General features: G+C 40.9%; 1 protein-coding gene across 2 annotated transcripts in view; it reads left to right on the top strand.

Moving 5' to 3' along the window:
* Positions 1 to 17,155, top strand: part of angpt4 (angiopoietin 4) — a 72,228-nt gene that overhangs the window by 48,247 nt on the left and 6,826 nt on the right. The window contains exons 2-9 of one of the 2 annotated variants that reach the window (XM_085275265.1): positions 8,172 to 8,327; positions 8,404 to 8,525; positions 14,372 to 14,456; positions 14,837 to 14,984; positions 15,070 to 15,182; positions 15,490 to 15,591; positions 15,684 to 15,850; positions 16,583 to 16,716. In XM_085275265.1, the coding sequence (XP_085131391.1) occupies positions 8,172 to 8,327; positions 8,404 to 8,525; positions 14,372 to 14,456; positions 14,837 to 14,984; positions 15,070 to 15,182; positions 15,490 to 15,591; positions 15,684 to 15,850; positions 16,583 to 16,716 (1,027 nt within the window). The remainder of the gene's footprint in view (positions 1 to 8,171; positions 8,328 to 8,403; positions 8,526 to 14,371; positions 14,457 to 14,836; positions 14,985 to 15,069; positions 15,183 to 15,489; positions 15,592 to 15,683; positions 15,851 to 16,582; positions 16,717 to 17,155) is intronic. The other variant, XM_085275267.1, reaches the window with a different exon arrangement.

Raw genomic sequence — 17,155 nt, forward strand, 5'->3', positions numbered from 1 at the left:
TCAGATGTGACACATCAGAGGCGTGTTCTTGCTCGTTGTCTTTTTATCCTCAGCTGTTCTTTGGTGGTGGTTTGTTTTGCAGCATACAAAGTTATTGTTGCAAACAGGACTAAGGCAGCCTGGTTGAAAAACCTGTGAACCACCCTCATTCCTCCGTCTTCCTAACACAGACCTTTTCAGTCTCAAAAAGAGGACCGTTATCTCCCAGGGACCAACAACAAATACCAAAAAGGCTCTTAGGGATGAAGAAGATGTCCTAAATGAAGTATGTGGAGGTTTGCAGACATTTTAAAACATTTTTATGTTTTTTTATTTTGCTTTCGTGTCAGTGTAGAATGTGAATGTGGAGACCTGAAGTGAAGTATTGGCGTATAAAGGTCAGGAGCTGTTATCAGGAAGTGTAGGTGCAGGGATGAAAGTGGAGCAATGAACTGGTCTGTGAAGTCTGGATGAACTGCAAGATTCAAATCAGGGGTCAGATGTATTTTTAAATTTGTATCAGGGACGTGGTGAAGTTACAACTTCATGTTAAGGGGCTCTTCAAATTATTAAGTCCAATTGTAAAAGCAACACTTTATAACCTACCACTCCTGTAATCGTGAGGGTGTTATTGTATATTCCCTTAGAGGACCATGTGCAAAGCATCTTCTTGCTGCTCTGGTGTTTTTGAAAGCACCTGTCAGGAGATGTGCTAAAGATGGAACATATGAGGCGTGGGGAATGAAAACAGCACACTGTGGTTTTTACAGCTTCGGACAGGTGAAAAAACACGACAGCACTTACAGATGATTAGCAACTGACAGGAAGACGGGAATGCCTTAAAGTGCGTGTGGTTAGTGGGACACACGGGGCATATGAATTCAATGGAAAACACATTAATGAGGCAAGTATGGAGTCTGAAGGTTTCATCGTGTGGTAGCTTTCACAGCTCCGCTTTTACAAGAACACGACTCAAAATGTGCCTTTAGGGGGTGACAGCAATAATCACCAGGGGTCCACGTACAGTAAAGTCAAGTCTGTTATTTATATCGCACATTTAAAAGTAATAGGAGCTGACTGAAATCAGTTTCCAGTCTGGGTACATGAGCTGACTGACACATGGGTGGTGTAAATGAGAAATACAGCGAGAGAATAATAAAACATGATAACTGCAACCTCAGACTGAGCTACAAGAAAGAAAAGGAAAAGAGGTGCATGTGAAAAAATTAAAAGATGCCAAACTGAATAAATATAAAGTAAATAAAAGAATGCATTATTTTATTATTTCCTGGAATAATTTCCAACTATTCATCAGTTTTCTTATCCACTTCAGGGTTATGAGGGGAGGCTGGTGTCTAAGCTAATGACAACAAGGAATACTTGATTTATCCTAAAAGCTGGGAATGGGGCTGTTAGAGTGAGAGCTGGGGTCATCATGGTCACCAGTACATCAGGAAGACCAGCACAGACCAATTACACTCAATTTACAATGTAAAATCTCCAGATAACCTAACACGCGTGTCTTTGGACTGTGGGAGGCAGAACGGAGAACCCGGACGAATCCCACGCAGCACAGACTCCAGACTCAAACTGAAGTGACGGTGCGGCACAGAGCCAGCCAACGCCTCATAAACAAAGACATGATTTTACTTTTACACACAAACCCTCTTGCAGAGTTTGATGAGATGTTTTAAGGTTTTTTTGGTTTAAATGTGGCTGTTTTGGGAAGCAGTGACATGCGTGTGTCCTCTCATGTGCTCCTCGCTGTCCTCTCATACACATTATATATTTATTAATTATTGAACAGCAGCAATTTTCCGTTGAGCTTGTGGGAAGCAGCTGTTGTTAAGGAAGCATCGGGCTCTTTGTTTGGGAAGCTCGTGTTGGAAGTGTTCGTCTTTATGGGTCGGATGTTCTCAGGCACAGTATGGACTGACAGTGACCTCTTAAATTGGAAAGTATGTTATTATTACTGTCACATCATTTTCACATGTGCATTTGTGTAAAAATAAAACTACAATGTCGTAGTGCAAAGTAGAAGTATTTGAATAGTTTATATTGCAGCTACCTCAGAGGTCTGCAGAAGATCCTGACTGGCTGTTCTGTTTTACTTTTAGTGACTAAATAAGAATATTTATCAGATTTTATAGTATTCAGTTGTTTGATGGTGCGAGGTTCTGGAAAGGCAACGAAACACATTGAATAGAGCTATCTTGACCAAATGTCTCTTTGCGTTGATGGCTTTCATGCTGAAGGCTTGGAGGTAAAGCAAATATGGTCCATAAATTGTGTTTTTAATCTCAGGTTGAATATTGCTGTTAAACTTTTGCCGCACGTGCAGGAAAAACTTGGTTTCCTCTTAACAGCAATTACGGTTTTTAACTTTGTCATGTAACTGTATTTTTAAATTCTTTGCTTTGCCCCCACTAAGCCTAATCTGATTTTTTGTGCTTATTTGTGTTGTGTCACGACACTGTGGAGCTTCATAAGGAAATGAAATTCTGTCCAGACTACCTTTAGGGATTCCTGTCTGTATCAGAAAGACCAGCATTAGCAGGTGTCACACCTCAGGCACAACCACTGAAAAAACTTCACTCAGCAGCTCATCACTGCACAGATCTTCACAAATAAAGAGAGTTTATTTAAATTTATAAATGTTATGCAGTTATCTAAACAAAAAGTGATGAAGTATCCTGATTATGATCCTCTGCACATGAGACCCTGGAGTCAAGTTCATGCATGAGGCATGCACAGAGAGCACAGAGGGGAAAGAACAAAAGTTGGCGAGTGCACAAAAAGAGGAGAGAGCAAAGGTCGGGTACCACGCAGGCAGATATATTTGCCTACAGTGCAGCAGTGCTCAGAAATGAAGCCTGAGGCTGTTGGCTCGTTCTGCCGGTTTATAAAGTTCTGATTTTCAGCCAAAACATCTGGCCGCTCTAATACTTACAGGCACGCTGCAATAATATAACACGATCTGCAAGTGTGCCTTTCTTATCTCCTGTTCAGCTGGATCGAACTCAGCATGTTTGTCCAAGTCAAAATATATCATTATGTAGGCTAATAGCTGGGAAGGTCTGAATTAGAAGAGCCATCTACGCTGCAGTCGTGGATGACAAACAAACACTAAAGTTAAATATCTAAATGTCTTCTGTTGCTTTTTGTGTGTGTGTGTCTATGTTTGCACAGGGTTTACAGTCACTTCTATAGAAAACTTTTAATCTTTTCCTGTACTCGTGAATTTCTGTGCTCACATGCTGGTAATATTTCCACATTTACACTTGGTAATATCGTCATTTTGCTACCCACTGGCACCTGCAGTCTTATTTAGCTTTCAGGCTGGTCAGCACAGCTTTCCATCCGTGACCTCAAACAAAAATTCTGCTTTGCAAAGAAAATCTTCCTCCTTATAAACAGAAACCAGCGGGCGATGTCAACTAAACGCCTTGACTGGACATTCAAGCAATCATTCAATGTCAAATATTTGCTTAACAGAAGTTTTTTCGGGGTTATTAGGTGAATCACTCAAGCTTAAAACGATTGTGGTCATGGGGAAAGGAACTGTTGAGAAACAGGACTTAAACCCTCGTTTTTGATGCCGAGCTGACCTCCAAACTTCACATTTCACTGCACTCAAACGTCACACTGCTTCCTTACTCGGCACTAAAGATAAACACAGAGCTGATTTTAGCTGTTTGAGCAGAGGGGCGGCGGCAGCCATGTTTCAGTCCCTCAGCGCACCTTCGCATCCTCAGCTGCCAACTCAGACCCCGACACACTCCAGCGACGCACGGTGCACTTGTTACCCCAGATCGCTATCGGTGCTACTTGCCTGTGCTTCAGTGTAATCGAGGCTGTTTGGCGACCCCACCCCAGCACCCCCCCCCCACCCACCCACCCACTCTTCTCCCCTCTGTCCCCTGTGAAGTCACCCAGAGGGCCAGATCACAGCAAAGCCAACATGTGGTTTGAGTTAGCGTCTCAGAAACCAGCCCTCCATACGTGGGGTTGTGTGCGTAATCCCAGGGCTCGCTGGTCAGGCTCTGCTTGTGTAGTGTGCAATTGTGAGCGCAGAGCTAATTGTGTTTGTGTGTGTGACTCTTTTTATAAATATATGCCAGGTTTTGTGAGTCTTAAAAGTAAGTACTATTTTGCATGTGGTTGTATCCTCACACAGGAAGTCAGCTGAACAAAACCAAGAACTAATTTTAAATCTCAAGAGTATTTAGTCGCGCTCTCACACATAAGCCGCATATTTCTGTCCATACTGTGTCTGTTTCAGCCTCTCTGGCTCTGCTGGTTGGACTGCGCAGCAGCCAGGTGGAGGTTTTGGCTTTCATCAAACTTTTATCTGCACGACATCTCAGGAAGCAGAGCAGGAGGGAGAAATGAACCGGCTCGTTCCAGCTATTTTCTCCTTTGCTGATTATTTGATTAAGTTCTCGCTGAGAAAAAGCATCAGATTTTTCCCCTCTCTCTTTAGTCCAGGTTAGCTCGATTTACTCTCTCACACTAAAGTCCCTAAGAAAGGCCATTCGAATTTGTGACCGCTCCGATAGGCATCTCCCCACTTGTAAAATCATTTTCTGATTGAACAGAGCGATGCTTGTTCAATCTGAATCCGAATTGAAGCAGACTAAACATAATAGCACTGGAATCACTTTAATTGGTTAGTGAAAATGAGTAATAGTGGCGTCAGCATGCGTGAAGAATGATGAACATGATAAGGTCAATCAACCAGGATAACATCGGCAGCTGATGGGAATAAAAGCATGAAAACATTGCTGAAAATCAGGCGGTACTTATTAAAAATGAATCACCTGTCAGTGTTTAGCAGTCATAACAAGTGAGTTAAAGCCAGAGTCTGAAGCACTTTTTACACATGAACTCGTTGGCAGCATCAGGAAGGAACAATTTTCCATTATGGAGAGTATTTAAAATGAAAGAAAATTTATTATTGACACATAATCAGGGGCATAGTCTGGGTTATCAAAGGTGGGGAGGGATCCATAGGAAACCATAAGATTTGTCATATATGCATACACATGTTTTAATGAAAAGGGGTGATGCAAATATTAAAATGTTGATACGAAAGGTCTGATAATAGGTAACTAAAGCTTTAAGATAAACAGCATGGAGTGCAATAATAATAATAATGGATTGCATTTATATAGCACTTTTCGGGGCCCTCAAAGCGCTTTACATTTCCACTATTCATTCACTCTCACATTCACACACTGGTGGAGGCAGCTACAGTTGTAGCCACAGCTGCCCTGGGGCAGACTGACAGAAGCGAGGCTGCCATATCGCGCCATCAGCCCCTCTGGCCAAGACCAGTAGGCGGTAGGTAAAGTGTCTTGCCCAAGGACACAACGACCGAGACTGTCTGAGCCGGGGCTCTTTGAGCCACGATCGCCCCCAATATTTATGAAATACTGTGGAACAGATGAAGAAAATAGCACAAATACTTAAATAAATTACATTAAACTGATTTCAGGAAAGTCTTTAAGGAAATGTAATCACTTACACTACAGTCCTATCCATGCTCTGCCTGGTGATACTGGTCTCTTTTTAAGATTAATAGTACTTTAGCCAATGGAACTGGTGTCTCCAACTTGTCTTTTGTTGGCATTTGTTTATCATTATATCAAAAACTAGTTAATTTAGTTTGATCTAAAGTCTAATTTTGATCAGGGTTCATGTTTTTTTAATCATTTCTTGAAATCCTGGCATTGCTTAAACCCATGTTCATAGATTTTGTCCATGTGCTCGACCCAATCACCTGCACACGATGCTCATGTATGCTGATGTATTGACTTGAGCACATGAGATTATCCCTGCGATTCATTTCTTGATTTTTTAGGGAAATACAGACATTCATGTGCTTTTCAAGATGAAGCATCAAGCTGATTTTCAGTTTAGGCAAAGTAAATCTGTTTTCTCTCCAAACACGTTTTTTAAAAATATCTGTGCAAAAATGTGATAATGAAACACAAAAGAAACAATGATGCCAAACCACAACTAACTTTAAACACTAGTTAAACCTTTGAAAAATGTCACTATTGGGAATAACAAATTAGGTTTTGCAACGAGACCCCTGCAAGAAAAGTGATCTACACCAGAGCCAAATGTGCTCTGGGCACTCTGGCCTGAACTTTGCTCCGCTGGTTACTGGCCGTCCCACTGGGACCAATCTGTTTGTTGGTCCAGCGGTATATTTATCAACTCCTTCTTCTCAGTGGCACTGACATCCTGAGGACGTGGAGACTGAGGCACGAATGGATGGCTGGATGGATAGATTATTTATTTGTCGGGGTTGAAGATTACAGCATGGCAGTGCGAGCTGGCACGGGTTGATATTCCCAGAGATGGAGAGTCCTGCGTCTTTATATACCAGACCCCCTGACATGTTTTATTAACATGTTTGATTTGGTGAACTTGATACACTGAGTGGGTGGCTTTCCAGAATAAAACAACTCACTGCTGAACTGTGGAAAGACTCAGCACAAGTCATTTTATTTTAGCTGTGACGTCAAATTTACTCATTAGCTTTTCATCACATACTCGTCTTTTCTGTTTTATTGGCTCTGTGTCTTTTTACCCATGCATTGCCCTGCACCTGTACGAACACTCGTGGGTTCCAGATGATGAATCCCAGTGATTGTAGCTGAGACAGACACTCAGCAAATACTGAATAGTATACTGGGATAACACCAAAAATGGCAGTTTCCCCATCAGTGTCCCCGAAGAGCAAATCAACAGCAAAAATGAACAAGTCGTCCACGACTAAGTCCAAGTTAGTCCAGTTCAGGCTGTTAAAGTCTTTAATCCAGCAGAAATGTTGTGAAAAGACAAAAGTGAAGCGTTTATGGGAGGACACTCGCCAACATCGTGAATGTTTTCTGGGCATTATAAAGGACTAAAAGTGGATCACGCCAAGTAATAAAAACAAAGGCTCTTAAACTGTTACCCTCACAGATAATAATAATATTGGATCCTTTTCTTAAATAAACAAAAAGTCCAATATTTTAATTTCCTTTCATTAGTTGGTTTTGTCTTTTTCTAGGACGTCTAGGACTAAAATCTGATGGTGCTGCGTTCATATTTATGCAGAAATTTGCAATATTTCAGCTGCTCTGGATCCTGTGGGTTGAACATTGGTTCCTCATTGGGTTGGCTCATCCTACAGGGTTTCAGCCTCAGTCCTGAGTCACTGGCTTGAATACTGTGTGCTGTTTTTCTTAAAGCTGTTAGCATGCTGATTACCACTACAAACTTGAAATACTGGAAGGGTTTGTGGTTGGAGGGTAGGGGTTTATAGAGCGTGCAGGATAGAGGACATGTTGTTCTCTTGCTGTATGATCCACAATATTCTAATTTCACTGTACTATTGTACGAAGTATGACTGTGCAATAAAGAGTTATCTTATGCTCCCGAGTTTGGGCTCACTGATCTCATGTTTCTGGCCAAGAAGCTTGTTTTAATGCATCCAACTAACAGCTCCGTGTTTTATTGGTGGGATGCAGTTTTATGTTGGAATGCTGTGTTTTTCCTCCAAACACTTCTCATTCCAAATCAGAAACTTTTAATCTAATTTAAACACAAAACATTGTTCAGCCTTGTTCACATGACTTCAGCAAACTGCAGAAAGGCACCAGTGATCTTTTTAGAGAGCAGAGGCTTTTCATCTTGATGCTCAGTGTCGTCTTGGTTCTGAGAGACTCATTTTAGATGCTACAAGTTACTCCAGGGCAGGCTTGGCCAACTCCAGGCCTCGAGGGCCGGTGTCCTGCAGGTTTTAGATCTCACCCTACACACCTGAATCAAATGATTAGTTCATTCCCAGGCCTCTGGAGAACTTGACATGTTGAGGAGGTCATTTAGCCATTTAAATGAGCTGTGATGGATCAAGGACACATCTAAAGCCTGCAGGACACCGGCTCTCGAGGCCTGGGTTTGGACACCACTGCTCTAGGGTCAGCTGTACTATAACACACCTCATTCTTGAAGGGATCTCTGTTGTCATTAAAATCGTTTAGTTTGAAGTCAGTCTGTTTGATTCTGGGTGGATGACTCCGCTGTGATGACTGGATGTGCACTGGATGGATTTCTTTGTGTCTCTTGTTTTACTTCTCATCTTCCTCTCATATAACAGACTCTGACACCTTGTGTTTCCCTTTCGTTGAGTGCAGTTGGAGAACTTCCTTCAGAAGAACAACAGGCGTGACGTTGCCAACATGCAGTCGCATGTCGTTCACAACCAAACGGCCACGATGCTGGAAATCGGCACGAACCTGCTCACGCACACAGCAGAGCAGACACGCAAGCTCCATGTGGTCGAAGCAAAGGTAAGGAGCTGCCAGTGAACCTGTCATCTGAAAACAGACTTTTGTGAGTTTATTCTCTGTTTTTGTGTCTCATCAGGTCCTAAACCACACATCTCAGATAGAGATAAAGCTTCTGGAGAATTCTCTGTCCACCAACAAGCTGGAAAAGGAACTGTTACTGCAAACTTCAGAGATCAGCCGGCTACGAGATAAGAACAGGTGGGAAATGGTTTTGTTCTGTCAGCGTCTGCGTAGGTGGAAATGAATCATAAAACCAATTTAAAATCACTCTGAGTAAAGACAACGGCTAAAAGGACTACTTTTTCTACAATCGAATGCTTGTACACGGTTTGTTCTGACTCAGAATTGGCCTTTGGGGGACATTTGATTAACAAAAACATCTGCTGTCAGTTAATCGAGTTAATAAAACCTCGGTTAACAAAACTGGTTAAGAAACAAGAATAATACAGGAAGGGATTGAAGCCTCTTGGAGTGAGGCAGGATTTCTTTTTTCTGTAGAAGAACAACTCGGCAATAGTGAAGTTAGCACATCACAACCTTTAAAAGCAGCCAAGTGATCATGTGAGACTGACATCATACGCTTCTACGACAGAGACATGTCACAAAGTAGCCGAACCTCATATAACCTCCTTTCTAACACTAATAAAGAGCACAGCTTGCAAAAGGAACATCATATTGTATTCATTAAGACTCCAGCTAGCAGCTGACCCTATAAAGTCACTGAGGTCATAGATCAGGTTAGCCTGAGGGTAGTTTTCCCATGCACTTTTATAAAACTAGACTTCTTTTGGCGTCAGAGAAATGAATCTGGGTTTGAGGCACTTCAGCACTGACTTTACTCTCAGAACTGGAGACTATGTTTATCTTTTATATACTATGACCTCATCAGGATCCCAATGTTATATTTTGTCAAAACATAATGAAACTGATTGGATAATATGTGTATGACTGATGAGCTTTTCTAGTAGCTATTAATACATTTTTCTTTGCCCTCATAAAAATAAAGCCATTTTTTAATGAAAATGTAGCTGAAATATATCGAATCAAATGTTCATTTATGAAAATGATCATTAAGAAAAAATAGGTTTGCTGTAAACTGAATGTATACCAATCAAGTAAATTTAATTTTATCAGATTACATTATATTTTATATTTTACATTCTACTTCTGTTATAAATTACATATAAAAATGTAAATTTTTTAAAAAGCAAAAGTCAGTATTTTGGGTGTAAATCTTTGTTTCAAGTGTTCCTGAAATCAAACAAACAAAAATATTCTGACTGAAGGTTTTACTTGTTTTATGACAAGTTTGGGTAAAAAGGTGGATTTATTTTGCTATTTTCTTAGTATAGTTAGTAGAGGTTTTGACAGACGTCAAACACATTGTGTGTTCTTGTATTTATTACAGGTGGTCTAATACATTTAATAAGCACTGTATATATAAGCACTGTATATTCACCTGTTTGCAGTTTTATGTATTTGGAAGTCAAGTATTTATTTTTTCATGTTCAGATGATGTCGTTGGATCAGGCTTTGTGTGCTCGGTGCTGCAGCCCCCCGTGGGCTCCTGCACTGTGCTTGCTTTCTTTCTTTTTTTCTTTTCCCTCCCCCTGGTCTTGTCCGTTATGGTTGTAATGATCCAAAATAAAAAAAATACCAATAAAATTCTAATAAAATGTGACTGTCAAGTGCACCATTATAACAAATGCCGTAATGCTCCACTTGTGAAAGTAAATCTGTTTGGCATTCAGAAAACAGTTCTGATTGCTACACTGCCGGACACGACAGCGAGAAAAAAAAAGACTGGAGAAGGCTTATATACATTATTTTTTGCAGTGCACACGAGGTAGCTGACAGATTTAGCATTCCTGCTACATACTGGATCTGCTTCTAGACATGATGTCAAAATGTTGCTTCTTCAACAGCGTGCGTCCATGATCAGCCTCTTTAATAGTGGCATATTTCTGAGATTTCCCCCGAGACAGATCAACATCTAAAACATATTCTGTTGCAGTCTGACAGGAAAAAAGACGAGCAGCTTATCAGTGACAACATCTGAAATACAAGCAAATCATCGCAGCGACGTAAATATGTCCTCAGCTGTTACTGCAAGACGCAGAAATATTTGGAGACACAATATTTTTGTCATTTTTCATTGTGAGGTGAACTTGGACCGTGCACTGTGCAGTAAAACATGCAGAGCAATTATCGAGCATGTTTACAGTAACAGACAAACAGAGTGCGAGTGTGTGAGACTGTGGTGCAAGGGGAACATTCGCTGATGATCAGCCACAACATCAAAAGCACAAAGAAGTTGATAACAAATCAGTAACATTGATCATCTCGTTATCGTGAGATGTTCTGCTGGGACCCCATCGTCCTGGCTTTCATGTGGATTTTACTTTGACACGTATGAAGGAAATAAGGCGATGAGACCTTTCTAAACAAATGTAGGTGTCATGTTTGGTCCAGATACAGAAAATGGGCAACCAAACCAGTCTGACAATGCAATCAAAGAAGAGCTGATAACATGTCAGATGACATGATACAGATCTGAAATCTGTTAAAGTCCCAAGTTGGACTTTATCCAGCTTCATCTTCAAACTGAAGCCAAAGTAGATTGCATCACTGAACACATTATTAGCAACCGTGTCTAAGTTTGTGTCAACAAAACTGACGTCTTTGTGTCTTTTGTGCCCGATTGCTCCTGATTTCTAGGAGTAGAGACTTCTAGAAATCCTGAAACCATAAACACCCACACAATACATTTTTGGCTCGCATACTTTTGAGACCTCAGTAAAACAGCTGTCTGAATCTACAAGAGTACATAAACTTTGCACACACATTTTAACACACACATTCACAAACACCACTTCACTCATGCTGCACAAACCACAGCGATCAGTGGCTCCCCATCAGTCCACACCACATTAGCGTTTCCCCGTTCATGTGCGGGTCAGCATGTTGAAGTGATCAGAAGCAGAAGCTGATAGCGTGTTTCAGCTCCTAATGTGACCAAAGTCTCACCTGCTAATGTAGAATAACATCAGTCATCGCTGTAAACGAGCTGCATGATACAGCATGATGGTGGTTCACGTCTGACTTATGTCAGCTACACCTCTCAGAAAGTGGACGTGTGGTTGTAAGATTCATATTCACGTATTACAGAACTACAGCAGAGTATTGAAGCCTAAATCTTTTGATATCAGTTTACTTATTTATGTAGAAAGTGTGTAAGAAATAAGTGTTTACTGTATACTACTGTATACTAAATTAAATTCTATTCTATTTTATTTATACAGTGCCAATCACAGCAGCAGTCGCCTCAAGGCGCTTTATATTGTAAGGTCGACTCTCCAATAATACACAGAGAAAAACCCAACAATCATATGACTCCCTATGAAATACCACTTTGGGGACAGTGGGAAGGAAAAACCCTTTTAACAGGAAGAAACCTCCGGCAGAACCAGGCTCAGGGAGGGGCGGGGCCATCTGCTGTGATTGGTTGGGGTGAGAGAAGGAAGACAGGATAAAGACACGCTGTGGAAGAGAGACAGAGATTATTAACAATGTTAAATGACATTATGTGTCAAATTTTTAATCTTAAAATCTAAAAAACTGCAGAATTAATGGTCCTTTGAATCAGCCTCAAGAGACTGTATGGTTGGCTACTTAGCATGCTAACACGCTAATCTCTGACGGTAAAGACACGAAATCTTATTGTGGAGCATTTAGCTGAGTGTTTTGTTAAAAAAACAGATGTTATGAGTGAGGCGTGGATCTGACAAAGACACTACATCAGGGGTGGGCAACTCCAGGCCTCGAGGGCCGGTGTCCTGCAGGTTTTAGATGTATCCTTGATCCAACACAGCTAATTCAAATTGCTGAATCACCACCTCAACATCTCTTGACGTTCTCCAGAGGCCTGGTAATGAACTAATCATTTGATTCAGGTGTGTTGACCCAGGGTGAGATCTAAAATCTGGAGGACACCAGCACTCGAGGCCTGGAGTTGGCCACCCCTCCACTGCATGATCACATGGATGCAGTCTGTCAATCACAACGTGTGTCCCGTCCTTCTCCACACTAACTGGGACCATCGTTTGCAAAATGAACATCATATTACATCTAATAAGACTTGCAACGCAGTGATTGAGCCCATAGTGCCACCAGAAAGGTGTTTATCAAGACAGAAGTGAGAAGTGGTCAGTTGGATTTTTATTGCCTGGCTGTTTGGTGGCTTTGGTGGAACCAACAGCCGTGATCAACACTAATGTACAGTGTAAGACCATGAGCATGGGTGTTGGATCCACATGGAGAAACTTTGACCCTTCAAAGTCTGAGTCTTCCTCATCAGCTATTTAATACTATATTTAAAAGAAGTGTTCTGATAATGGCTGCCAGCAGTTAGTGTGTATTCAGCATATTTTCACCACATAAGTCACTTAGATGGAGCTTATTTGTAGAAACATTTAAAAGAAGATAACATTTTTCCACTGAACTCCTGCAGACCAACGCACTCTTAGCGAGTTTGAACTAGAAGTTCAGCCACTTCGAGTGTCCCACGTTCCCCTCTGAAACTCCTGCCACTCCTTCATCGGGTTTCATTCATTTGGCTCATACTTTGTTGACCCAACTGTGGGCTGGAGTCTATTTTCAGCAGCTCTACTGCTGGTTCAGCTGCACAGATAACAAGAACTGTAGTCTGATCTGGCACCAGAAATGATGGTCACAATATTAATCTTTATTTCGCTGCTGCAGCTTCGCTAATGAGACGGAGTAATTCGGGAGGTAAAAACTCCGCTCCATCAAAAACAGAATAGAATATAGTCTTTCAGACCACCTTAATGTTTTTATCAAGATTTTGCTGCTCCTGCTCTTCACTTGGATGTAATTAGGATTTCTCAGGAAAGCCTTCATTTCTTCCTCTGTCCTATGCTGCTTGTTTGCATGCGTGTAAAGCTATTACAAGGGTAGAAATCGTGACTGAATAAAGTGAGCTGTTCCAGAACCCTTCTAGTTTACATTTTGGTTTTGTAAGTGTGGAATCTCCTGGGCCCTTTTCCATTATTTCTTTACAAGTGTTTGTGTAACACCAGGCCTGCAGCACTAGAAAGGCAGCTTTTCTCTTTGCATCTGAAAAAGAAAGAAAAAAACAACCTGCACAAAAACTTGATCTCCCAAAAAATAATATTAGTCCTCAGGTTTTAAAAGACTCATACAGACAGTGGAATTTGTGCGATCTTGCAAATATCACAGAACAATTACTGACTCACATCTGAACTGTGAGGCAAACTGCGAAACCGCGTGCAGCGAAGGACACCAGCATCTCTTATGTTTAAGGAAGCTTCTTATTTCTGTTGTGATGATATTACTGAGTCTCATTTTTCCTAGTACAACAAAAAATAGTGTGACAGCAGAGTTTATAACAGAAAGTCTTTGTATTCACATTTCCAGATATGAAAAATTTAAATCTAAGTGCAACGTATAAGAAAAAATATAGCAGAGGAGCAGAATGAGAAGCATGAAGTGATGGACTCTGTATGCAAACCCAGTTAGGATTTTCAGCCTGTGCATCACCCAAAACCCTCCATCACCACAGTTCAACATGACTCTTGATAAAACTATTAAAACGTCACCATTACTCTCGTCCTCTGACGGGATGACTGAGACTGTTATTCATTCAAGAATAAAGAAAATAAACTTTTGTCTAAAGTGAAGTCTCGTTTTATTTCCTGAGATTTTCTTCTGTTTTTCTTTTTGTTGCTTTGTTTTGCACTTTAGGGCCACGGCCGTCTAACCTGGTTAAAAGCAGACAGCATGCATAGAGCTGATAACACACATGAGTCAGAAAACTCACAGCAGAGCATTTTATTAACTTTGTTGGTTGTATCATCAAAACACAAAGATCTACTTTGTCTTTGACTTGTGTAAATTATGCAATCAAAGCATTTTTGCAGTTTCTTTGGTTTACTTTATGGGAAAAAGCTCTGAAACAAAAACTGTGCTGCTGTGAGCTGAGTTGTTTTTTTCTTTTGTTTCAGTCATTTGGAGAGCAAAGTTCAGATGTTGGAGTCTAAGCAGAGAGGAGAGCTGGAGGACATGAGGCAGGAGAAGAATAGACTTCAAGTTAGTAAACCTTTGTAATTTTATATATCACCATCAGAAACATTTTTAAGTTTATGAAATCAAATATCAACATGGATTTTTGCCTCACGTGATATTTGTAAGCCCAAGTGGTTTAAAAACCACAAGCTTCTAAACTTGAGTGATAAATGTTAATTATAGAGTTTTAAGCACGTAGATGATGATTTCACTGCTGTAATCTGGGCTGTCTTGGCGAGGGAAAGTCAAACATTACAAGAAATGTTAAAATCTGTAAAACTGTTAAATCATTAAAAGTAAAAAGTCAAAGTAAAGAACAAAAAAGTACATTTTCAAGTCTGTGGAGATGTAGAACCAAAAAGCAGAAAATGCTTAAACAGCAGTGAAACTTTTTTCTGGCTCAGTCCGTCATCAGGACTCAGATGGCGGCCATCGAGTCTTTAGAGAGGCGGCTGAGAGTCGCCAGCACCAACAACACCGCCCTGCAGAGACAACAGACGCAGCTGATGGAGTCTGTCCACACGCTCCTTAACATGGTGGCTAGTACTACAGGTACACACACACACACAGGTACACATGTAGTATTTTTCACACAGTACATTTATATTTCTCACAATTTTCTGGCGTTTTGATGTAGCAGCGCCTCCCAGGAGCCAGATGTGGAGGGACTGTGCAGATGCTTACAAGGCCGGTCACTATGTGAGCGGCCTGTATCACATCTACATCGGCAACAGGACTGAACCTGTGCAGGTAACGCCTCAACAGCAAACATGTGCAAACATTTTTGTACATTAAAATGTTTATAAAATGACTTTAACAGGAGTTTTCTTATCAAACTCCTTTTTTGTCATGTTTCCTGCTAGCTAACAACTGCCCTTAAAAATCAGCTTCAACGATTATGTTTAAATGACCTCAAAATGTTCAACAGAAAGAGAAACTGTCTTTATATTCAAGTGTCTTTGTATTTAGAATAATGTGATTCTAATAGTTACAGTTAATATAATTTAAATCATCATTGGTAGTTAATGATCAGTCATTTCTGTTTCTCCCCCTGAAGGTTTACTGTGACATGGAGACGAGTGGTGGAGGCTGGACAGTCTTCCAGAGACGGTTTAATGGCAGCGTGGACTTCCAGAGGAGCTGGAGGGAGTACAAAATGGTGCGTTTGTGTCACAGTCACCAGGATTTATCTCAGTCCCAAAGTTTGAGTTATCAGTGTAAGGAGTGCTCCTCTTATGATTCTCCCTGCAGGGTTTTGGGGACGTGTTGGGCGAGTACTGGATGGGTAATGAAGTTTTGCACCTGCTGACCAATCAAGGTGTCTACTCTATGAGGGTGGAGATGATGGACTGGGAGGGAAACTCCGCCCACTCCCACTATGACCGATTTACACTGACCAGTGAGCGACAGCAGTACAGGTACAACCGCAGTCCAAACACACACACACAGACAGTGTTTTACTTTAATGTTTTTAGAGTTTATTTTTACTATAATAATGAAAATAAAAAGCTGCTGATTACATCTGAAGGCGTGTATAACATTCAAACTTGAACAGACTAATATTGATTGTTTTGGAAATACTGCTGTGTTTAACTCTGCGATTTATTTTCCTGCTATTAATTATAATTAAATTGTTAATGACATGGTGAGACCACAGATTCATAAGCCCCAAAAATGATGTCCTGAAATTGTTGATCTTGTCAGCTGAGGAAATGAGATGCTGCATTATTCAGAGTGTCTGTGGGGAAAAAAACACTTTATAATTTATTAGTTGTGAAAATTGCTGTTAATTTGATGAAAACTGATAACACTGCAGCTCAGCTTGGGGAACTGTTTTTGGCATGCTTCAGTGAGTGGATGCACTCGTCTGTGATTGTGTTGAGCAACAGAAAGATTTTCACACAGCTTTATAAAAACACCTTATGGAATTCCATTAATTCCATAAAGCCGGTCCCATGGGTGGTCAGAATTCAGTGAATTCCATAAAGGACCAACACACTTGGTCCTGCCAAAAACAGAGTCACCAGATGGTGATCCGCTGGATTAACTGCCTCATAGATGTACTGTAAATACGTCCTGTCTACAAGAAAAGATTAAATCAGTGTTTGTTTCATCAGATCTTGTCCTCCTGTGTGTCTCCTCTCCCTCAGGTTGTATCTGAGAGGTTACAGTGGCACAGCAGGGAAGCAGAGCAGCCTGACCACCCACGGGTCCGGCTTCAGCACCCGAGACAAAGACAACGACAACTGTGAACACTGCAAATGTGCCATGATGCTCACTGGAGGTAGAAGCTTTTCTGTTCGTCAGCAGTTTAAAGCAAACAAATGAAATAAACGAGATTATGTATTGGAAATACTCCATAAAGTTGAGATACTAAGATATTTTTGAGAAAATAGAAACACTGCATGCATTACATGGACAAAAGTTCTGGGTCATCCCACCTACAGGAGCTGCTTGGCCATAAACGTGGGGCCTTTTACGCACTCTGTGACCCCGCTCTGAAACTTTACATGCTCTCACACTTCATGGCTGAGTTCCTGTGATTCGTAAACACTTCCACTTAACAACACAACTTACAGCCGGTCATGGAAGACCTAGGAGGATCGTGGAGCCATGTTTGAAACCATGGAGCATGTTTCAGTGAGCTCTTTAGAACAAGCCCGTCTTTCACAAATGTCTGTAAAGGCATAGATAGGTACATGATTTTATACACCTTTAGCACG

Source organism: Mchenga conophoros, linkage group LG5, assembly GCF_057382185.1.
Source record: "Mchenga conophoros isolate Kocher_MC1m ecotype Shallow Benthic linkage group LG5, M_conophoros_male_GT1.1, whole genome shotgun sequence".
Lineage (NCBI taxonomy): Eukaryota > Metazoa > Chordata > Actinopteri > Cichliformes > Cichlidae > Mchenga > Mchenga conophoros.